Source organism: Salmo trutta, chromosome 24 (genome assembly GCF_901001165.1).
Source record: "Salmo trutta chromosome 24, fSalTru1.1, whole genome shotgun sequence".
Lineage (NCBI taxonomy): Eukaryota > Metazoa > Chordata > Actinopteri > Salmoniformes > Salmonidae > Salmo > Salmo trutta.
Window position 1 is genome coordinate 37688943 of NC_042980.1, and position 24546 is coordinate 37713488.

The following is a 24546-nucleotide window of genomic DNA, read 5'->3' on the forward strand; positions in this document are numbered from 1 at the left end:
TTTCAAAAAGGCTTTACAGCGAAAGCAAAACATTAGATTATGTCAGCAGAGTACCCAGCCAGGAATAATCACACAGCCATTTTTCAAGCTAGCATATCATGTCACATAAACCCAAACCATATCTAAATGCAGCACTAACCTTTGATGATCTTCATCAGATGACACACCTAGGACATTGTGTTATACAATACATGCATGTCTGTTCAATCAAGTTCATATTTATATCAAAAACCAGCTTTTTACATTAGCATGTGACGTTCAGAACTAGCATTCCCACCGAACACTTCCGGTGATTTTACTAAATTACTCACGATAAACGTTCACAAAAAGCATAACAATTATTTTAAGAATTATAGATACAGAACTCCTCTATGCACTCGATATGTCCGATTTTAAAATAGCTTTTCGGATGAAGCACATTTTGCAATAATGTAAGTACATAGCCCGGCGTTACAGGGCTAGCTATTTAGACACCCACCCAGTGTAGCCTTCACCAAAATCACATTTCCTATAAGAAAAATGTTCTTACCTTGCTTGTTCTTCATCAGAATACACTGCCAGGACTTCTACTTCAATAACAAATGTAGGTTTGGTCCCAAATAATCCATCGTTATATCCAAACAGCGACGTTTTGTTCGTGCGTTCTAGACACTATCCCAACGCTAAATCTCGGCCACGAGCATGACGCAAAATATGACAAAAAATTTCGAAATATTCCATTACCGTACTTCGAAGCATGTCAACCGCTGTTTAAAACCAATATTTATGCAATTTATCTCGTAGAGAAGCGATAATATTCCGACCGGGAATCTGCCTGTCTGTAAACTGAGGAAAAAACCAAAAGCCGGGGGCGGGGCGTGTCACGCGCCTAAGGCTTAGTCCATTGACTGACCACTCAGCATTTGCTCTCGTGTGCTTCAGCCAGGGCTTTGAATGACATCATTCCTGTTTTTCCCGGGCTGTGAGACTCCATTGTTGACGTGAGAAGTGTCACGTAAGAGCAGAGATCCTTTGTAAACGACAGAGATAATAAAGAAGGGCAAGAAATGTTCAGACAGGGTACTTCCTGAACAGAAGCATCTCAGGTTTTTGCCTGCCATAGGAGTTCTGTTATACTCACAGACACCATTCAAACAGTTTCAGAAACTTTGGAGTGTTTTCTCTCCAAAGCTAATAATTATATGCATATTCCAGTTTCTGGGCAGGACTAATAATCAGATTAAATCGGGTACGTTTTTTATCCAGCCGTGAAATTACTGCCCCCTAGATGTAACAGGTTAACAACTCCCCAAAATGAACTCACTAATATCTACAATATTCATAATCTACTCATTTGAATGTGTCACGTTTTGTTAATGCTATGAAAGATTATACAATAGCCCATAGCAAAATGAAAACCTGATCTTTCAGAAGAATTTCACAACAATTATCATTATATTTACCTGTAGATGGTAAATATTTGCTATACCCTTAGCGCTTAATCGCGTAAGCAAACGAGAATATGTTCCATCATCTATGTTCATTTACATTAGAGCAAATTGTCCACCGATAGTCCTGTCATTTCTCAGCCCTTTTGGCTATATGAAAGTCTATACCCTCACGCATACATATTTGTTATTTGTTATTATGAGAAAGTTGAATGTACTTTTCCAGCACATTCACCCCATCTATTTACATTGCTTATGCATATTCAGTGTGTCCTGATTATGTCAAAAAGATGGGAGGAATTGTGTAGTTGACAGCCAACCTTTATTATACTTTGGAAATCTCTATTAAACCCTAAGCTGGATGTCATTGAAACCAGTTTGAATGCAGGTTTTTTGGGGGTTTTATGCAATGGAGTGGAAGTGGTTTTATGTACAAGCCCACTAGGTCTGGAAGAGTTAAAGCCCCAGCCATCTCTTCTAACCCAAACCTCAGCTGGATAAACAATGCCTGTTTTTAATTTTCTCTTTCAAGGTCTCTGGAAATCAGTTTGTTTGAATATGCTCAAACTGTGGGGGCTGTCAGTGCAGTGTGTGTGCATGTGTGAATCATATTTACATGTGTGTTGTTGTTTGTATCTGACAGGACTGGATTATTTGAACTAGTACCAAGGCTGATGGAGCTAGATGAAAGCAGAACAACTGAACATGTGTCTCCACGGCCTTGAGACTTCACACAGGCCTCAACTGCAGTGCTCCTCTCTGTAAACACAGTTTCCTCCCGTGGCTGTGTGTTTGGACAAGAAACAAGGAAGTGGCTCAAACACTGGCCCAGAAGGGCAAATGGTGTGGCGGTTCCTTCAAATCGAAGGAAATGTGGAAAAATAAACATAAACATGTAGTGTTGATGTTGAAATGTAGGTGGTTCTGTTTTTCTTTGTTTCATGTGGGACGTGTCAGCAGTTGTGCCTAAAATATAACCATGGTGAGCTGAGATTCCTATCTTTCACCTGTCTCAGGCAATGTGGAGGAAGTGAAAGGATAGACACACACACACACACACACACACACAGGTACAAACACACAGGTGCACACACAGGTACACACACAGGTACAAACACACACACAGGTGCAAACACAAACATGTACATATACTCACACAGTAACCCAGTACATATGCACAGATACACACACACACACATGCAAAGACAGACAGACAGACAGACAAACAGACAGACTGACTGACTGACTGACTGACTGACTGACTGACTGACTGACTGACTGAAAGACTGAAAGACTGAAAGACTGAAAGACTGAAAGACTGAAAGACGTACAGACAGACAGACACTCAGTACAGTATGTTTAAGACTTGGTTGTGATGACATCATTGGCGGCAGACAATAGGGAGTGGAATATAACAACCCATTAGCTGTATGGCTTCAAGGAGATGGGTAGGACAGGAGACAGAAAGACCGAGAGAGTGGAAGAGGATGACTGGGAGAGAGACGTAGAAAGAGAGAGGGGGAGAGAGAGAAGGACTGGGATAGAGAGAGAGAAGCTGCATGAGAGAGAGAGTGCGTGAGAGAAAAAAAGCGAGCAAGAGAGAGACAGAGGAGAGGCAACATACTATAAGAGAGAAGGAAAAATGTGGCCTGGCATCTGCCTGTCTTGCTGGGATACACCTCTCTGCTCCCCTCTTGTGGTAGCTTAAAAAAGTGCAGATGGCAGAACACACTTCTCTACTTACTCAGCTACAGATACAGCCTACATAGAACATATTTTTTATGTGCAGAAAAACTACCCTGAAATTCTTAAGAATGTATCGAGATGGTTGTAAAACTTATCTGGACTTTCACTGAAGGGCTGAGAGTGTTTTCTCCAACTCTCTGACCACTCAAATGTTATATCACCACAGGACCACGTTAGTGTACTGTACTTTCATGATAATCTATTGGGAAGGATGTGCTGTACTGGGAGCATATCAGTGTCGCTGACATTTGTGTGATCAACATGTTTATTGATTTTGCACTAAAATAATGAGACAATAACATTACATACAATGTTACTGTTCTCTTTATGAAAACATGAGAACAGTGCAGACGTCTTTCCTCTCAACCACAGTTTCCACCTGAATTTCTATCTATTTCTATCACTGCAGCTGTTTGAAAGCGGTTTCATTTCCCCAGAACTGTATGTAGGGAAACTGAGAGGAGAAAGGGAGAACCTGAGTGAAGGTAGAAAAATAAGAAACAGGGGAGTCTGATTTTCAGACTTTAAAGCTAGGGGGAGAGTGAACCTGTCTAGTACTGGAGGACAGAGGAGTCAAGTGTTGGTTTGACCTCTGTAGCAAGGTGGTGTCTGAGTCCAGTTGTTTCAGGGGTTAAATGATGTTTTTAAGTTGGGAGTCAATTGTAGAGCTGAGAGGTCCCTGAGGTTTGGCAGCATCAGCAATAATAGCAACAGTAGAAGTAGATGTAGCAGTAGCACCACTAGCAGCAGCACCACTAGCAGCAGCACCACTAGCAGTAGCACCACTAGCAGCAGCACCACTAGCAGCAGCACCACTAGCAGCAGCACCACTAGCAGCAGCACCAGTAGCAGTAGATGTAGCAGCAGCACCACTAGCAGCAGCACCAGTAGCAGTAGATGTAGCAGTAGCACCACTAGCAGCAGCACCAGTAGCAGTATCAGTGGGGAGCTGCAGATCCGTGGAGATCTGGAGCAGGGGAGTACTGATCTCACTGGACTGCAGGCCGCTGGCCACCCTCAGTAGGCAGCTGAGCACCATGTCTTTGGCCCGGCCCGCTTCCAGATGGCCCTCACGGCTCAGCTGCAGGGTGATCTGATCCAGGCTAGTAAGAATCAACTCTGAGGCCAGCAGAGGGCAGGGCAAGCCCTCAACATAGCCCCCATCATGGGCCATGTTCTCCAGCATGTACTGTTGGTACAGGTCCAGTATCTTGTTCTCCAGGTAGCGGTTGAGCAGCGAGTTAGAGAGTGGCCCCTCGAGCCCCTGAAGAAGGACGCTCCGGTCGCGGCCACTCCCCGCCCTCCAGCGGGAGGACCCCGAGCCTGAGCCCCACTGGAGAGGACGCAGAAGCCCGTCTTCAGTGGCCCGATCTGGGGGAGAGTCTTCTGCGGCCGGGAGTACGTCACAGGAATGGAGGAAGGGGCCGTTGGCTTGGTTGTCGCTACAGGGCAGGACCTCCCCATTGTGGGCCAAGAGAGGCAGCACCTGGTCACCCCCGATGTGGAGGTCGCTGTAGTTCTGACAGATGCTCTGGCAGAAGGAGGGCACCAGGAAGGGGACCTCGCCACCGGAAAAAGCCTGCCCAGGGATCTCCATCTCTGGGGAGATGTGTCTGTCAGGATGGGGACTCTGGGAATGCAGGTCCTGCGGTGGAGAAAAGGCCTGGGGCTGGATTTGGGCACTCGCCTGGGAGGGCCTCTGGTTTTGGGGCACTCTACTGAGGATGGAGTGGCCATTTCTGCTTGGCTGGCCTGGAGAGGCCTGAAGCAGGGTGGCTGCAGCCAGCTCTGACCCAGCCTTCACGCTCCTCCTGGGGGGCTCTATTACAGGGGGGAGAGGGTCCAGTCTATCCTGGTCACTACAGTAGGTCATGCTCCATAGTCTGCTCTCACACAGCATGGCTGGAAAGGAACACACATACAGCAGATTGGTCAGTTTACAGCAGTTTGGTCAGTTAACAGCAGTTTGGCCAGTTCATTTTTACACTGCTGGTACTTGCTGTTTATTATCTATGCATAGTCACTTTACCCTTACCTACATGTACAAATTACCCCGACGAACTTGTACCCCCGGACATTGACTCGGTTCCGGTACCCCCTGTATATAGTCTCATTATTGTTATGTAATTGTGTTACTTATTTTTTTTTCTTTAGTTTATTTAGTAAATATTTTCTCAATTCTATTTTCTTAACTGCATTGTTGGTTAAGGGCTTGTAAGTAAGCATTTCACGGTAAGGTCACACCTGTTGTATTCGGCACATGTAACAAATAGAATTAGATTTTACAGCAGTTTGATCAGTTCACAGCAGTTTGGTCAAAATATATTTTGGAATGTATTCATACATTTAAGAACTAACTGTGGGCAGTTATATGCATTTTTGTTTTGACTCTTGAATCATAATAGTTCAGTAGTAAAGCACCTTACCTTCAAATTCAAATGATGCAATGCGTCTCTTCAAGTCATGCAGTCCTCCACCTGTTGCTCTGGGTTGGAGGTGTGCTCCTCTCCTCGCTGTATTCAGGTCAATGTCTCCAGCTTCTCCAGGTCTATTGTACCAAGCCAGTGAAGTATTGTACCAAGCCAGTGAAGTATTGTACCTAGCCAGTGAAGTATTGTACCTAGCCAGTGAAGTATTGTACCAAGCCAGTGAAGTATTGGACCAAGCCAGTGAAGTATTGTACCAAGCCAGTGCAGTATAATAGAACAGTTTGAGTGAGTGGTTTTGTGTAACTAGCACTACTTTATACAAAACCAAGAGGAAGTGAGAGAGCGGTCCCTGTATCCTCCATCATAGCATCTGTGAAACATGTCCAGGACATGAAACAACAGTTTAGTTGAAAAAAAGCAGGTGAGTGGTTTAAAAGAGGAAGGACATAGTTATTTCATGAAAGAACACTACAAGCAAATACTATAGAAAGGGGACTCTCTCTTTCTCCTTTTGTCTCAGTGTAAAAGGATGTGGCCCTTTTTAAAGTAATGGAACAGGACGAAAGTGTGTGTATGTCAGTGTGTGTGTTTAATAAGAGTGGAGCGAAAACCCTCAGACACTAGGCCCTCCGTTGAATGAGTTTGACACATGTGCACTAGTCACTGGAGATTGCCTTGCGTCTGCTGACCCGCACAGAACCAGTCCAACGATGGCGTTCAGAGGGCCTGAAACATGAGACTGCAGCTTAATTACTTATTTGGCAGGGAAACTTCGACAGATATTAATCTACCAGTTTGACGATTAGGATAGCTAAGGTTTTGTCAAATAATGAGGAACGCATGCATGGCTCTGGTCCTCAGATGTGAATGGGTCACATGGTTAGGCCGACAGATTGGGAATTGTGCGTTGCATATCCCTTTTGAAGCTGCCTATCATTTTTCCTAACTTAAATCCAATGTGAGAAATGCTGAAATAGTACATTGTGTCTATAGCCGACTGGGCAGAGAGACTACAGCGTGTGAGTTTTGGTGACACTTGGTGTTAGGCCCGTTTGGTGACACTTGACACTAGGCCCGTTTCCATAACTCAAGCCCCCATAACCTCATAGTGACAGATGGTGGAGTTGAGAAGAACTGAGTACAATGTGTTCCACCTCCTGGCATTCAGACAGTTTCAGCACCATGGAGTATCAATGTGACACTGTTGTTTAAATGCGTAGTCCACTTGTTTTGTAGGTAATTTCTGAGGAATATTGTTTGGAAACGGTTATGGATGGATGTGTCAATGTCATTTCGACACCACAATCTAGCGACCATTATATTCTCTAACTGTGATCCGCTCCATGCGCAATAGGGATGTTTAGGAAGATCAACAAGGTGCAGTAGTGGTGTTTAGGAAGATCAACAAGGTGCAGTAGTGATGTTTAGGAAGATCAACAAGGTGCAGTAGGGGTGTTTAGGAAGATCAACAAGGTGCAGTAGTGATGTTTAGGAAGATCAACAAGGTGCAGTAGGGGTGTTTAGGAAGATCAACAAGGTGCAGTAGTGGTGTTTAGGAAGATCATCAAGGTGCAGTAGGGGTGTTTAGGAAGATCAACAAGTTGCGGTAGGGATGTTTAGGAAGATCAACAAGGTGCAGTAGTGATGTTTAGGAAGATCAACAAGGTGCGGTAGGGGTGTTTAGGAAGATCAACAAGTTGCGGTAGGGATGTTTAGGAAGATCAACAAGGTGCAGTAGGGATGTTTAGGAAGATCAACAATGTGTTCGCCGCAACCACCAGGGACACAGGTGATGGCAGCCCATGGTCCGCTCAGGACTACCACAGTGCGTGCACGTCAAGCTGGTGCACAGCACCTCCATACTCCTGTGGGCCAGAGGACACAGCCATCCATCAACTCCACCCTAAAGTGGAGCAAATGTTGAGTCCACCAGCGCCTTGTAATATTACCAGAGGCAGGACTGGATATGGCTCTACTCTCAAAACCAGAACTGTCTGGATATTTGAAAGAGCTGGTGGCTTAGAGACGGAAAGGAAAGTCAAGGAAAGTCAACAACTTCAAAATCAACGAGATTAAGGCCACCATCTCCCCCAAGAAGAAGCCAGAACCCCTGCCACTCACCTCCAAGGACGCATAGGTAGAGAGGCTGTGTGAAACACTAAATGGCTATGACCTCTCCTTACCATTATCTTTAATGTGTCCTACATTAAATTGTTGAAACACTGAATGCCTAATAAAGAAATTAATAAACAATCTTATTCTCTCTTTTGTTTGTGTTGTGGTTTTTTTCCCGACAGATCATGAGGACCAAACTGTTTGCCCCTCCAATCCCCATTGAGGAGGACACTGGACTTATTTTACGCTGTCATCGTGAGCTGTGACCCTGAGCCCACGAGCAAGCTCCACTTAAACGATGGGCACGCTGATGTTGATTTTTTGGTGAGTTGTTATTTAGTTAGAAGTAAGATCAAGCTGCTTAAACCATGAAGACAGTGGACAACATCCTGTGGTTGATCTACTGGTCATTGTGAGCGACACTGTTGAAATCGGCCTACATAAAGTTTCTTGTCTCCGAGTAACTGATCACAAACTATCTTTTTGTGTTTTTTCCTGTCTTCCTGTGTAGAATTTTGATGGGCATTTTGAGAACTGAAGTGAACCCATCTCTCTCTCTCTCTCTCTCTCTGTGGCCACAAGCACCTCTGGGCATGACCTCCACTCCAACTGGGTCATGAGTGTCCCACAGCATCCCATGGATGAGTCAAAGCTGAAGAAGCCGGCCCCAACCAGTGACCACAGCAGCAGCACGGCCAAGAAGAACAGCGACAACGAACAGCCGACGACACCTAGAGGAACCCCATCCACCTGCCAAAAGTGGTTGATTTCTCCTTCCAGACCCCGCGACATGTACGCAGCTGGTGAGGAATTGGTGGGGAAACACTGTAATATGAAAAGCAGCAGGAAGTGAGAGAGATGTGAGAGGAGTAGGTTGACTAGAGGAAGGAGGAACTGAGAGAGAACGAGAGTAAACATGGTGGTGTGGCAGCCAACGATGACATGAGAAATTCTGTCAATATTTTGGCATTAATACGTTTGCAAACAAAGTAAAAAAATAAATAATTGAGTTAATAAAGTCGCATACAAACGTGGCCTCTTTTTTTTGCGTTCTTAAGGCAGCTCCTAAATGCAGGTGTTTCAGCCTGGCTCAGTGCTTCCTGTGGTGGTGGGGCAGTCAGTGGAAAATACGGCGTGTAGGGGTTGGTAATGTTTTCTTGTTGTGCCGTGATTGGCTCAGTGTTCTGTCACTCATGGAGACACTGTCACTGCAAAATCTACAGGGAGAGCTCCAAAATTCAATCCCCTTGGGTGCTGCCATAGAGTTACATTAGAAGTGCCCATCCAAGAAGGCTCAAGGTCACTGGCCACAGATAAAATGAAGTCAAATCACGTTATATCTACAGTAGCTTTAATTGGACTGATCATGTCAACATCGTAATTTCAAAATCTTAGCTAGCAAGTTAGACAAGCAGTCATCATCATGAATCACATCAATATACTGGCAAATCCTTTTTATCCTTCTAATATGAAGATAAATTATAGATAAAACATATTAGTGCTCATCGGCCATTGGACATAAACAAGTTGGAAATCACAAATTCAACAATGAGTGGTTTGGAAGGAATCAGTGGCTAAATGCAAGCGTTGCAACGCGATCCTTAGCCTGCTATTCAGTGGAGTGGGTGTGTGGTCCAAGTCTGGGTTTAAGGGTCTCTTTTCCAAGCTTAAAAGGATAAACATTCAACATCATGGGCCAGAAAAGGTTGAATATATTGGCCATGCTGTCAATCTAGCATGACTTCTGCCGCGTTCAAAACAACTGGAAACTCGGAAATCTCAGACTACAGTGAGTTCAAGACAACTGGGAACGAGCTCCGACTGGGAAGATACGTTTTGAATGGTCATCCAACTCAGAATTCCAAGTAGGGAACTTGGGCCTCTTTCTAGATTGGAACCTGAAGATCACTGACGTCATGATTCGACCTTGTTCTTTTCAGAGTTCCTAGTTGTCTTGAAAGCAACATAAATCCAGAGAATGCCAGACTTCGATGACAAAATTTGCCCACAAGGACCGCTGCGCCACCTTCCTGTTAAAGTGAGCACAGCACAACAAGGTGAGTCCAAAAATGTATTGTACGCTGCTGCATACATTATGTAATATGCCAGGGTAATATGTATACTGTAGCTAAGAAAGTAATATTAAGTGTATATTGTGTAGTAAGCTGTCCATGTGCCACACTCTAATAATTTGGTCCCTTTCCCCCTCATAACTTAGCCTACTGTCTTGACTTGGTGGTACATAATGTAGCCTATAGCCTGTTTTAGAGAAATTGAATCAGTGAATATTGTAAGAGCTTTCATTGTCTGCTTATATGGCCCCTTTATTTATCTTACAGATCTGACTGTACAGGGAGAATACTGTTTAAGCAATGTTTTTTTAAAAGGCAGTAAATGAGGCTGAATGAACTGTGTCGCTGCCAGACAAGGCTCTGCTGATAGCCAGGTGTAGCAGTGATAAGGATTCACTCCATGGTGCTGAAAAGAAAGCTCTGCTGTTGGGACAGCTTTACGTAGGCCCAGTTTGTGGGCACCGTTTGTCACCGTTATAGTGCAATTCATGTATTTTTTTGTGTTGTGTAGTGGCTTTTCTGGCATGCATTAAAAAAATGTTTTTGCCCCACCAAGATTTACATGCTAAAATTGCCACTGCTACAGGGGGAACAGAGAAAATGGTATCTGCCAGAGCAGAGGCACCTGTCCTGACAACATCTGTTGGGTTTTCACATTTCTAATCCTGGCGGCCTGATAAATAGTCCAGTCTGCTGCGGCCCCTGTGACTGTTACCTGATCCACAAAGGGCTGTGCGTAATTTGGGACAGTGTAATGCCCAACGAATGCTCTCATTACCTAGTTACTGTGACTGTAAACAGACCATCTACTCCACATGACTCAGCTGTCATCACAAGTCTGTCAGCTGAACAATGCAACTGTCCATTTTCTTTATAGACTCATTTTATCCGTTTTTTCCTGGAGCATCCGTCTCTCAAGACAACCAACATTAGGTTGTTCACCATGTACCTTAAAGACTGAATTATTAAACCAAGGTTCTGCTAATGTAATATTATGCTGTAGACCAGGCTATCATTGTACTATTACAATATGATATATTCTATTAAGCGTATATTTCTGAATATTAAAATGGCTCACCGTGGCACGTTCACTTTTTCCATGATTTCATATGGACCTGTGGTGTGTTTGTTAAATTGTCTGAAACTGAATATTACATGTTGTACTCCTGCTGGTTATCTACAGTAATCTGAGACCACATGTTGTACTCCTGGATGGTTATCTACAGTAATCTGAGACCACATGTTGTACTCCTGCTGGTTATCTACAGTAATCTGAGACCACATGTTGTACTCCTGCTGGTTATCTACAGTAATCTGAGACCACATGTTGTACTCCTGGTGGTTATCTACAGTAATCTGAGACCACATGTTGTACTCCTGCTGGTTATCTACAGTAATCTGAGACCACATGTTGTACTCCTGCTGGTTATCTACAGTAATCTGAGACCACATGTTGTACTCCTGCTGGTTATCTACAGTAATCTGAGACCACATGTTGTACTCCTGCTGGTTATCTACAGTAATCTGAGACCACATGTTGTACTCCTGTTGGTTATCTACAGTAATCTGAGACCACATGTTGTACTCCTGCTGGTTATCTACAGTAATCTGAGACCACATGTTGTACTCCTGCTGGTTATCTACAGTAATCTGAGACCACATGTTGTACTCCTGCTGGTTATCTACAGTAATCTGAGACCACATGTTGTACTCCTGTTGGTTATCTACAGTAATCTGAGACCACATGTTGTACTCCTGTTGGTTATCTACAGTAATCTGAGACCACATGTTGTACTCCTGCTGGTTATCTACAGTAATCTGAGACCACATGTTGTACTCCTGTTGGTTATCTACAGTAATCTGAGACCACATGTTGTACTCCTGCTGGTTATCTACAGTAATCTGAGACCACATGTTGTACTCCTGCTGGTTATCTACAGTAATCTGAGACCACATGTTGTACTCCTGCTGGTTATCTACAGTAATTTGAGACCACATGTTGTACTCCTGCTGGTTATCTACAGTAATCTGAGACCACATGTTGTACTCCTGTTGGTTATCTACAGTAATCTGAGACCACATGTTGTACTCCTGCTGGTTATCTACAGTAATCTGAGACCACATGTTGTACTCCTGCTGGTTATCTACAGTAATCTGAGACCACATGTTGTACTCCTGCTGGTTATCTACAGTAATCTGAGACCACATGTTGTACTCCTGGTGGTTATCTACAGTAATCTGAGACCACATGTTGTACTCCTGCTGGTTATCTACAGTAATCTGAGACCACATGTTGTACTCCTGTTGGTTATCTACAGTAATCTGAGACCACATGTTGTACTCCTGCTGGTTATCTACAGTAATTTGAGCGCTCAGTAAAGAAGAGTGGGAGCAGCAAGTTTGAACATGTACCATAATATACTCCAACCTTGAAAGAATAGTAACTATTCATTATCTTAGGCTTTGTCCTCTGCCTCTCTCAATGTGCATCAGCCCTGCCTCTCAATGCAAATTCAAATCACTTCGCTCCAGATGAGTTTCCTGCATCATCCCTATTGTCTGGAGATTCAACCCTTTTCAAGGACAAAACAAAAGGACAAAAATAGTTATTTTCTTTATTACCAAAAGCACGTGTGCGTGCACACACACTGTAGACACACAGACCGACAGACACACACACACACACACACACACACACTGCACTGACACACACACACACACCGACTGACCGGCACACACTGACAAAACAAAAGGACAAAGTGCTATTTTTTAGAGCCCTATATAAAGGGCTCTAAAATACACTCTAGACACGCACACCGACACACACACACACACACTAGACACCGACCGACATACACACAGACCGACAGACACACACGCAGACCAACAGACACACACACTAGACACGCACACCGACAGACACACACACTAGACACCCACACAGACCGACAGAAACACACACTGTAGACACGCACACTGACCGACAAACAGACACACAGACACACAGACACACAGACACACACACACACACACACACACACACACACACACACACACACACACAGCTGTATCATCCTAACATTCATTTTTTCTCTGCCTTTCCCTTGGGGCTGAAGAAGGCAGACATGCTCTTCATGCCTGTTTTGTCCACCTTGGCCAGGGTCTTCTGTGCAGCACTCATCTTCTTGGGCGGCTGGGGGATGAGAAGAGAGAGTCAATAGCATTGCTGATCCGCCTTGAGTGAAGACGGCTGAAATGTTATTACATATCAGCATGGCTCATTTCCAGACAGAGGTTACTTGTAGGCCTCTGCACTGCATTGCTTTAAACTGCAATCACGTAGACTGGTTTAGCTTGACAGAAAATTATATACGGGGCTCTAAAATACATTTTTATAAAGGGCTCTAAAATACATTTATATAAAGGGCTCTAAAATACATTTGTTGATAGCACTGCTGCTCCCAATTTAAAGTTAGGAGCACCACATCAAATTTAGCAGCCCCAGAAAATGTTTTTATTGATAGACTGGTTATCAATGTGAATTCTAGCTTCTGCTGAAGCACATGTTGATCCCTAGAAACTAATACCTAACTCTGTAAATTAGTTTAACTAAAATGTTGATACAAATACCTGTCATTGAAATTAAAAAGATTTGTGAAATATTAGGTTTCTACTGTTTCCTATTGAGATGCATTACATAGACAACTGTACACTCTGTTTAAGAATGTCAGGTTTGTGATGAGGACATGCAAATCTGTCACTCAATCATTGCTATGATCATTGATCACCTGAAGAAGCTATGCCTTTTCCTTTCTTTCTGTGCCCCCACGTTTGGATATACTGTTAGTTACCAGGTCCAGGTTGTTAACTAGCTAGCTAATGAGGTAACATGAGATTTAGTAAGGTACAGGAAACCTATCACTACCTATAAAACTGTTTGAGAAACAAATGCCTGCAAGAGTCCCCCCCTCATTTCTCTCCTTGGTCCCTTCGTGCAGACTGCCCCTAATCTCACTCACTTTGCGGGAGAAATCGGAGCTGTTGAATTTGGTGTAGTCCTCTCCTGCCTCCAATGGTTTGTCAGTCAGTTTCCGCTTCTGCCGACCGAACACGGCACTTACAGTTAGCCGTACTTTCCACTCAGAACACCGACCGTCACATCCCAGACACACGACAGACAAGCCAGGGACACGCAAGATACCGTGACTACCGCAAACCCACCAACCACACCCACCAACACACGTGAAACAGGAATAAAAACACACTAATCTACTGCTACACTGCAACCATCAGGTGAATGTCAATAGAAGACAGTTGAAAAGCCACTGGCGCTGCAATATCTAAAAGCAAGCAGTACATTTAAAAAAAAAATCACAAATATTTTACCAAATAAACACATAACTTGGAACAAATATACTGTATACAAATATAACTACACAGTGTAACAACACAAATTCAAAATGAAGCTGGAAAAAATACCTTTGAGGGAGGCTCCACCTCCTTAGGACTTGAGAGCTCAGGTAACCTGTCAGGAGGAAAGTGAAGGATTACTGACTCACCATCAAACTGTTACACATTAACAATACTGCTTAATGTGTTACCTTCAGTACTATCATGGTCTTAATGTCACAATCTGGCAATGGAATCACTAGTACATTTCCAGTCAAAGTGCTGCCCTGTGGGGGATGTGTTTTCAAAACAACTGTTCTTTGAATTCTGTGGTGACTGCCTCAAACCGCCCAGTCATCTGCAGTTTCCATTCAATAAATATTACTCAGTGGCAGTTACAATGAAGCTACATGAAAATGTAATTCTAGATTGTGCTTTTAACATTAATACATAAAAACTAAGTATAGTCAATGTGTGTACATACTGGAGATGCTTGAGGAGGGCTTTGCTCAGGTCTTCACTGATGTACTCAGATATCAGGCCATGGGCATACCGCAGGTAGTCCTCTGTGTGATTATGAATAGAGGGTATGAGAGTTAATACCACAGCATCACTTTATACATTTCATTACACAATTATAACCTTCCTATTGATATCACAGAAAACTGGGTTTACAATCTGCGCTTGTGTGAAACTCAATGTAAAACAGGAATTGGCTAAGTCTGCTGTGCTAGGTCCTGGGGTGTAGCTAGGTCCTGGGGCGTAGGTAGGTCCTGGGGCGTAGCTAGGTCCTGGGGCGTAGCTAGGTCCTGGGGCGTAGCTAGGTCCTGGGGCGTAGCTAGGTCCTGGGGCGTAGCTAGGTCCTGGGGCGTAGCTAGGTCCTGGGTGTAGCTAGGTCCTGGGGCGTAGCTAGGTCCTGGGGCGTAGCTAGGTCCTGGGGCGTAGCTAGGTCCTGGGGCGTAGCTAGGTCCTGGGGCGTAGCTAGGTCCTGGGGCGTAGCTAGGTCCTGGGGCGTAGCTAGGTCCTGGGTGTAGCTAGGTCCTGGGGCGTAGCTAGGTCCTGGGGCGTAGCTAGGTCCTGGGGCGTAGCTAGGTCCTGGGGCGTAGCTAGGTCCTGGGGCGTAGCTAGGTCCTGGGGCGTAGCTAGGTCCTGGAGCGTATGTACAAAATACAGCCCAAAATGTGCATGAGCCACTTCATGCAAAAGTTGGCATTCTCACGTCAATTTAGTTGACGTGAGAATATGCTCACCTCTCTGCAAACTTCAGACAATGAGTACACATCTCTGCTAGTGGTTGAAATATTGTATTGCAAGCTGGGAAGTAAGTATTTTGTGCAAATGGAGGAAATTATGAAAAGCTTGTTCATAAATAAAACAGGAAAACATATGAACAAGAATGCAGCCATTTGCCGTTAGTGAGAAAACAAAAAAAATTATCTGTAGGATTTAAAATAGACATATGAATATTTATCCTATTTAGTTTATTTTCATAACCATTGGAGAATAAATGATTCACCTTTTTTGGCCGTGATGGGTTTATATTCCCGAAGAAGCCATACAACAAATTACCATGCGCATCTCATTTAACCTAGTAGCCTAGTAAATAAATAGGCTGTGTATTTCAAGTTTTCAATCCCATAGACAGAGCATTTTATAATACAGTCAAATGTAACATTGAAGTAGCCCTTTGAATACTACTGCAAGTCCTGTAATTACATTTTATTTTGAGTAGTCGGCCCTAGACAATGTCTCAGAACTTGTGGGCCGTCCATCATGTTTAGGTTGGTGGAAGAGTGGATAGAAAACATGGCTGAATCTAAATGTTCTACTGACAGGCCCACAACAAGTTGCCATTGTGTTCTCATTCCCAAACTGACACAAGTCCTTTACCAGACACAGCAGAAATGACTGCTAAAGACTCAAACAGTCTGCCAACACAGTAAATAGACCGGTAGCTTACGTGTGGGTAGGATACAGTATTGCTGTGCGAAAGGAGCACAACATCATAGCCTATTTAATCTCAGAGCCTATACCAAGACAAGACATAGAAAAACAATAATCTTTTGACAAACTAAATATTTAACAACAATTCATTTTTTGTATGCTGTGGCCTAATGCCAACAGTTCCAAATGATACAGCAAATGACAGGCGTTATACTCATCATAAATGGTGACTGGAGGGCGTTTTACGACAGGTAAATTAGAACGGGTGATTTATAAGGGGAAACATGCGTATGTATGGCGTGCACCAAGTTTAGAAATCTATATATTTTCTCGCAGTCTTTTCAGAAATGGCGCACGCAGATATTTAGTGTGAAATGTATGCAACAGTTATAAATGAGGCCCCTGATCTCTACAAGGGGTTTGGTGCCATCCTCTGGTTCATGTTATGTATGCAGGCCAGGGAGAGCATGCCCAGGTATATAGTACTGGACCAGACTGGACCTGGGCTTGACTCACCTTCCTGGGTCTCTGACTCCTGCTTGACTCGGACATACGTCGTGGACTTTACTCCCTCTCCCACTGAGATGTTACTCTTTCTCAGGATCTTCACTGTCCTCTCAGCCTGGAACAGCAGAGACACAGCAAGACCAACACACAGTTAATGCTGTCACATCTACTGGCCATTCCCCACTCCTCTCCTGGGAACCCCCAGCATGGCCATTCCCTACTCCTCTCCTGGGAACCCCCAGCATGGCCATTCCCCACTCCTCTCCTGGGAACCACCAGCATGACCATTGCCCACTCCTCTCCTGGGAACCCCCAGCATGGCCATTCCCCACTCCTCTCCTGGGAACCCCCAGCATGGCCATTCCCCACTCCTCTCCTGGGAACCCCCAGCATGGCCATTCCCTACTCCTCTCCTGGGAACCCCCAGCATGACCATTGCCCACTCCTCTCCTGGGAACCCCCAGCATGACCATTCCCTACTCCTCTCCTGGGAACCCCCAGCATGACCATTGCCCACTCCTCTCCTGGGAACCCCCAGCATGACCATTCCCCACTCCTCTCCTGGGAACCCCCAGCATGACCATTCCCCACTCCTCTCCTGGGAACCCCCAGCATGGCCATTCCCCACTCCTCTCCTGGGAACCCCCAGCATGGCCATTCCCCACTCCTCTCCTGGGACCATTCCCCACTCCTCTCCTGGGAACCCCCAGCATGGCCATTCCCCACTCCTCTCCTGGGAACCCCCAGCATGGCCATTCCCTACTCCTCTCCTGGGAACCCCCAGCATGGCCATTCCCCACTCCTCTCCTGGGAACCCCCAGCATGGCCATTCCCCACTCCTCTCCTGGGAACCCCCAGCATGACCATTCCCCACTCCTCTCCTGGGAACCCCCAGCATGACCATTCCCCACTCCTCTCCTGGGAACCCCCAGCATGGCCATTCCCCACTCCTCTCCTGGGAACCCACAGCATGGCATAACACCTGATTGATGATTTGGTTTAATGGGCTAGAACAAAACCTTGCACACCTTAGACTAGGACACCTGGGGGTACTGGGCCTATCCACAGGGGGTACTGGGCCTATCCACAGGGGGTACTAGGACACCTGGGGGTACTGGGCCTATCCACAGGGGGTACTAGGACACCTGGGGGTACTGGGCCTATCCACAGGGGTTACTAGGACACCTGGGGGTACTGGGTCTATCCACAGCGGGTACTAGGACACCTGAGGGTACTGGGCCTATCCACAGGGGGTACTAGGACACCTGAGGGTACTGGGCCTATCCACAGGGGTACTAGGGAAAAATCATGAGTCCAATGGCCTACTGGTAAAATGCACATGGGGGGTACTTCAGGGGTCCTCCAGGCAGAGCAACATTCAGTTGTTGGTACAGTAACTGACAAAGGTTGGGAACCACTGCAATAGAGGATGATATGGGCATATGCAGCTCATAGTGATCAACGTGTACCTTTTTCTTTAACCATTCCATGGTCCTCTCCTGGCTGTAGCGCTGAAACTTCACACTGCCCACCTCTGAAGGAGCAGCACAAAGAGACCACAACATTACACTTGAATTCTGTGTTCACGTGCAGCTCATTCTTAGAAAATCAGAAACAATGTGACAAGAGTGTTGCAGTCTCTGAGGATCTGATATAGACATTTAATCCAGCAACCATTCATGTGCGCTTCAGACTGACGTACGAGTGAGAAGCTAATTATTGGGTTGAGAGGGGTCGTAATCAGAGTTGATAGTTGATTGTTTCTGAGGAGCACATTAACTTTCAACATTAGTTTGTATCTGCTGAACACAGTGACCTCTGACCTTTCTCCTCAGCCACATGGTGCAGGGAGGCCTGGGAGCGTATGCAGCTCAGCAGCCTGGTGCATGCTGGGAAGTCCTCGTCCATCATTACCTGGTCCACGGGCTGGAACTTCCCCTACAGCAGAACACAGAGAAATTAAATCACAAAAAGAAGAAGACAGATGACGTCACAAAAGGGCAGAAATGACCTTGCAAAGAGAGAAAGACCGAATGATATGTCATCACGATGACCGAACAGAGATGGAATCACACAGGACAGAGATGACATCACAAAAGAGAGGAAGACAGATGACATCGCAAAGAGAGAAAGAGAGATTAATAAAATCACAAAGGGGGGAAGAGAGATCACAAAGAGAGAAAGACTGACAAAGATGTAATCATAAAGGGGAGAGATAAAGATGCAATAAAACCAATTAAATACATTTCAAAAGTGAGTATGGTCTTATGGGCCTTACCTTAGGGTGTCCACCCAGAGTGGACATTTCACTTCCTTATGTTATAAAATACATTTTACCAAGACAAAATTTTGCAGGACATGAGCTGAATTAAATGTAAAAGGCTTGAAAATATTTTTAAAAGATCAGGAACTTTGCATTAGAGGTCGACCGATTAAATCAGCATGGCCAATTAACTAGGGCCGATTTCAAGTTTCCATAACAATCGGTAATCGGCATTTTTGGACGCCGATTATGGCTGATTACATTGCAATCCACGAGGAGACTGCGTGGCAGGCTGACCACCTGTTACATGAGTGCAACAAGGAGCCAAGGTAAGTTGCTAGCTAGCATTAAACTTATCTTATAAAAAAAAAATCAATCTTAACATGATCACTAGTTAACTACACATGGTTGATGATATTACAAGTTTAACTAGCTTATCCTGCGTTGCATATAATCGATGCGGTGCCTGTTAATTTATCATCGAATCACAGCCTACTTCGCCAAACGGGTGATGATTTAACAAAAGCGCAATCGCGAAAAAAGCAAAATCATTGCACCAATGTACCTAACCATAAACATCAATGCCTTTCTTAAAATCAATACACAACTATATTTTTTTAAACCTGCATATTTAGTTAAAATAAATTCATTTTAGCAGGCAATATTAACTAGGGAAATTGTGTCACTTCTCTTGCGTTCAGTGCAAGCAGAGTCAGGGTATATGCAGCCGTTTGGGCCACCTTGCTCGTTGCGAACTGTGTGAAGACCATTTCTTCCTAACAAAGACCGTAATTAACGTGCCAAAATTTGACATAATTATGACATTACATTGAAGGTTGTGTAATGTAACAGCAATATTTAGTCTTAGGGTTGCCACCCGTTAGATAAAACACGGAATGGTTCCGTATTTCACTGAAAGAATAAACGTTTTGTTTTCAAAATGATAGTTTCCGGATTTGACCATATTAATGACCAAAGGCTCGTATTTCTGTGTTTATTATATTATAATTAAGTCTATGATTTGATATTTGATAGAGCAGTCTGACTGAGCGGTGGTAGGCAGCAGCAGGTTCGTAAGCATTCATTCAAACTAGAGGTCGACCGATTGATTTTTCAACGCCGATACCGATTATTGGAAGACCCGAAAAACCCCGGTACCGATTAAATCGGCCAATTTTTTGTATTTATTTATTTGTAATAATGGCAATTACAACAATACTGAATGAACACTTATTTTAACTTAATATAATACATCAATAAAATCAATTTAGCCTCAAATAAATAATGAAACATGTTCAATTTGGTTTAAATAATGCAAAAACAAAGTGTTGGAGAAGAAAGTAAAAGTGCAATATGTGCCATGTAAAAAAGCTAACGTTTAAGTTCCTCGCTCAGAACATGAGAATATATGAAAGCTGGTGGTTCCTTTTAACATGAGTCTTCAATATTCCCAGGTAAGAAGTTTCAGGTTATAGTTATTATAGGAATTATAGGACTATTTCTCTCTATACCATTTGTACTATTGGATGTTCTTATAGGCACTTTAGTATTGCCAGTGTAACAGTATAGCTTCCGTCCCTCTCCTCGCTCCTACCTGGGCTCGAACCAGGAACACATCGACAACAGCCATCCTCGAAGCAGCGTTACCCATGCAGAGCAAGGGGAACAACTACTCCAAGTCTCAGAGCAAGTGACGTTTGAAACGCTATTAGCGTGCACCCGGCTAACTAGCTAGCCATTTCACATCGGTTACACCAGCCTAATCTTGGGAGTTGACAGGCTTGAAGTCATAAACAGCGCAATGCATTGCGAAGGGCTGTTTGAATGAATGCTTACGAGCCTGCTGCTGCCAACCATCGCTCAGTCAGACTGCTCTATCAAATCATAGACTTAATTATAACATAATAACACACAGAAATACGAGCCTTAGGTCATTAATATGGTCGAATCCGGAAACTATCATCTCGAAAACAAAACGTTATTCCTGTTACATTGCACAACCTTCAACGAGCCAGGCGGCCCAAACTGTTGCATATACCCTGACTGCGTGCAATGAACGCAAAATGGCACAATTCCACCTGGTTAATATTGCCTGCTAACCTGGATTTCATTTATCTAAATATGCAGGTTTAAAAATATATACTTCTGTGTATTGATTTTAAGAAAGGCATTGATGTTTATGGTTAGGTACAGTCGTGCAACGATTGTGCTTTTTTCACAAATGCGCTTTTGTTAAATCATCCCCCGTTTGGCGAAGTTGGCTGTCTTTGTTAGGAAGAAATAGTCTTCACAGTTCGCAACAAGCCAGGCGGCCCAAACTGCTGCATATACCCTGACTCTGTTTGCAAGAAAAGTGACACATTTTCCCTAGTTAAAAGAAATTCATGTTAGCAGGCAATATTAACTAAATATGCAGGTTTAAAAAGATATACTTGTGTATTGATTTTAAGAAAGGCATTGATGTTTATGGTTGGAGCAACGTGTACCTAAGCGATTATATGCAATGCAGGACATGCTAGATAAACTAGTAATATCATCAACCATGTGTAGTTAACTAGTGATTATGATTGATTGATAGTTTTTTTATAAGATAAGTTTAATGCTAGCTAGCAACTTACCTTGGCTTCTTACTGCATTCGCGTAACCTCGTGGAGTGCAATGTAAAGCAGGTGGTTAGAGCGTTGGACTAGTTAACCGTAAGGTTGCAAGATTGAATCCCTGAGCTGACAAGGTAAAAATCTGTCTTTCTGCCCCTGAACAAGGCAGTTAACCCACCGTTCCTAGGCCGTCATTGAAAATAAGAATGTGTTCTTAACTGACTTCCCTAGTTAAATAAAAGGTCTAAAAAATATATATATATAATAAGAATAAGAATAATTACAAAAATATATATATATCAGCCAAATCGGCCTCCAAAAATACCGATTTCCGATTGTTATGAAAACTTGAAATCGGCCCTAATTAATCGGCCATTCCAATTAATCGGTCGACCTCTAATTCAAACAGCACTTTCCTGCAATTGCCAGCAGCTCTTCACAATGCTTGAAGCACAGCGCTGTTTATGACTTCAAGCCTATCAACTCCCGAGATTAGGCTGGCAATACTATAGTGCCGAAAAGAACATCCAATAGTAAAAGGTATATGAAATAAAAATGGTATCGAGAGAAATAGTCCTATAATTCCCATAACTACAACCTAAAACTTCTTACCTGGGAATATTGAAGACTCATGTTAAAAGGAACCACCAGCTTTCATATGTTCTCATGTTCTGAGCAAGGAACTTAAACGTCCGCTTTTTTACATGGCACATATTGCACTTTTACTTTCTTCTCCAACACTTTGTTTTTGCATTATTTAAACCAAATTGAACATGTTTAATTATTTATTTGAGACTAAATTTAATTTATGTATGTATTATATTAAGTTAAAATAAAAGTGTTCATTCAGTGTTGTTGTAATTGTCATTATTACAAATGTATATATAAAAATCGGCCGATTAATCGGTACCGGGTTTTTGGGTCCTCCAATAATCGGTATCGGCGTTGAAAAATCATAATCGGTCGACCTCTACTTTGCATTAATATGAACAGCGTATACTAAAATATGAAAAAACTTGATGTCATGTCTCAAAAACAATATCTATTTTACCTCTATATTGTTTTATGTCCCCTAGATTACAAAAGAAAGATGACGAGTTCAATCGTAAGCCTGTCAGGTAGCCTTAATTCTCACACAGCATCCAGCCTAGCTGACACGGTGCTATTTTCCTGATTTACAGTATGACCACTTTTTTCCTCTGGCCTCCATTGATTTAGTCATTTTGACCATCCTACAAGGGTAAAAACTCCAATAAGTTTTGAACGGATTATGAAAGAGACATTTGAACATTGAAGGTTTGAACATTGGTTTTCTTAGAGGATTAATGACTTAAATGTAAATGTAATTATCTACACAATAAAGATAGTATTTTGCACAATGGTCAAAAGATGTGTTTTTGATTGGACACACTACTTACCTCTTTACCTGCTTTGATCAAGTAGGGCAACAGTAGGAAGAGGGGATCCATTGGAGTGACATACAGAAGTCTCCCATCTGTTCAAAATCAAATTATTACATTTGAATCTTCAACACCGCAATGTACACCATGTATTAAGACTGGTTAAGCTTAACTACCCATCATCTGACTGGAAATTACCTCTCTGTACAGTCTGGCCAATGAACCAGGAGTGGAAGTCCTCGTTAAAGGCTTTGACCTCATACAGCTGCACATCACCACTGCCCAACAGGTACAAAGACGCTGCATCTAGAAAAGTAAAAATAGATAGTTAGCTAATTTCACTAGATAGAGTAAAGAGAAAGCTAGCTACCACTTTGGAGAATGCTTTTTTTCAATGCTTTTGACTTTCATAGTTTTGCTTGGAATGATTGTTAGTTTACGTTGTGTCTGTGTAAAATGTGCTATTGATGCTCACTAGCTACCTGTTGAAGGGTTCCTAAGCCGGATGAAAGTGGGGTCACTGTCATCTTTCTTTGGTGTTTCCACTACAGAGTCTGTGTGGACAAAGAAATACACAAATACATGACATGCTGCTGCTGCTGTTGTCACCGATGCAGCCCACTGCTGGACGCGAAACTTTGTTGCAAGTGGAGCTGTTCCAATTAGATAACGATGGATCTAGCTCTAGTTTAGATGTAATATGGATGTGTAGCTATCGTGAAGTTGCGCTAACTCGGCTACGATGGATCATGCAACAACAACTGCCATTGTAGTAGCTGGAAAGACGAACCAGCAATGACAGTAACTTAGCTACATTCTGTCTAAACTACTATAACTAGCTATTTAGTAAACTACGTTAGACCACAGGTTAGTTATACACATATTTGTTATACCACAGATATAACAATTACTTTTATAATATTAAGTTATGCACAGATGAAAGTGAAATTAGTAAACTAACGTTAGCGAGCTACAGTTGCCTAATTTACCTGCAGCAACAACAACCCATCTGTCGTTTTGTGAATGTGGTGTCCGCTTCTTTTTAGTGGTCATTTTGATCTCGGCTAGCAAGCTAGTTAAAATGGCAAGCAACAATTTAAAAGTGTATTTTTTGTTAAGATAGCTAGCTAGCTGGTTGTTGTCAGCGCAACAAATCAGCCTCTCGTCAGCAGCACAAAAAAAGTACTTCCGTGTCACGGAATTTGGGAAATGTGAAAATAAAAGTCCCCCACGTAGTAGGAGAAAAGTCGCAATAACCTGTAATTATTAATTATATATTACAATAATTAGAGTAGCAGCAGCATAAGAGGGGGTTTGAGGGTGGGAGGTGGCGGGACACAATGCAAATAGTCCGGGTAGCCAATGTGCGGGGGCACCGGTTATTCGGGCTAATTGAAGTAATATGTACAAGAATGTGTAGTTAAAATGGTGTTCATTTGATTACCTGTTCAGGAGTCTTATGGCTTGGGGGTAAAAGCTGTTGAGAAGCCTTTTGGTCCTAGACTTGGTGCTCCAGTACCGCTTGCCATGCGGTAGCAGAGAAAACAGTCTATGACTGGGGTGGCTGGAGACAATTTTTTGGGACTTCCTGTGACACCGCCTGGTGTAGAGGTCCTAGATAGCAGGCAGCTTAGCCCTAGTGGTGTACTGGGCCGTA

At 43.4% G+C, this 24546-nt stretch overlaps 3 protein-coding genes across 4 annotated transcripts; all 3 read right to left on the minus strand.

Moving 5' to 3' along the window:
• Positions 1-3804: 3804 nt before the first annotated feature.
• Positions 3805-5869, minus strand: LOC115160552 (uncharacterized). The gene is made up of 2 exons (XM_029710717.1): positions 5600-5869; positions 3805-5075 (listed from the first exon to the last, which is right to left on the minus strand). The coding sequence occupies exon 2, from the start codon at positions 5071-5073 to the stop codon at positions 3805-3807; it is 1269 nt and encodes a 422-aa protein (XP_029566577.1). The 5' UTR covers positions 5074-5075; positions 5600-5869.
• Positions 5870-12870: 7001 nt separating this feature from the next.
• On the minus strand, positions 12871-24076 carry rnaseh2b (ribonuclease H2, subunit B). Of its 2 annotated transcripts, XM_029712048.1 has the most exons (11): positions 23879-24076; positions 23372-23443; positions 23088-23195; positions 22908-22984; positions 18453-18567; positions 18099-18163; positions 16639-16744; positions 14663-14744; positions 14269-14314; positions 13809-13886; positions 12871-12982 (listed from the first exon to the last, which is right to left on the minus strand). In XM_029712048.1, exons 1-11 carry the CDS (start codon positions 23940-23942, stop codon positions 12872-12874), a joined length of 924 nt encoding a protein of 307 aa, XP_029567908.1. In that variant the 5' UTR covers positions 23943-24076; the 3' UTR covers position 12871. The 2 variants fall into 2 exon arrangements, with proteins under 2 accessions (XP_029567908.1, XP_029567909.1); XM_029712049.1 differs by lacking the exon at positions 13809-13886.
• On the minus strand, positions 16753-18091 carry LOC115161243 (uncharacterized). The gene is made up of 2 exons (XM_029712050.1): positions 17775-18091; positions 16753-17672 (listed from the first exon to the last, which is right to left on the minus strand). The coding sequence occupies exon 2, from the start codon at positions 17531-17533 to the stop codon at positions 16847-16849; it is 687 nt and encodes a 228-aa protein (XP_029567910.1). The 5' UTR covers positions 17534-17672; positions 17775-18091; the 3' UTR covers positions 16753-16846.
• Positions 24077-24546: the final 470 nt, after the last annotated feature.

What these genes read in the sequence shown, in the direction of transcription:
- rnaseh2b (XM_029712048.1), bottom strand. Translation starts at nt 23,942, where the DNA reads ATGACCACTAAAAAGAAGCGGACACCACATTCACAAAACGACAGATGG. An exon ending in GGAGTCAGAGACCCAGGAAG is followed by an intron (nt 14,745 to 16,638) that starts GTGAGTCAAGCC and finishes ATAATCACACAG; the next exon opens with AGGACTACCTGCGGTATGCC. An exon ending in GCCCTCCTCAAGCATCTCCA is followed by an intron (nt 14,315 to 14,662) that starts GTATGTACACAC and finishes TCCTCCTGACAG; the next exon opens with GTTACCTGAGCTCTCAAGTC.
- LOC115161243 (XM_029712050.1), bottom strand. Translation starts at nt 17,533, where the DNA reads ATGGTCATGCTGGGGGTTCCCAGGAGAGGAGTGGGGAATGGTCATGCT.
- LOC115160552 (XM_029710717.1), bottom strand. Translation starts at nt 5,073, where the DNA reads ATGCTGTGTGAGAGCAGACTATGGAGCATGACCTACTGTAGTGACCAG.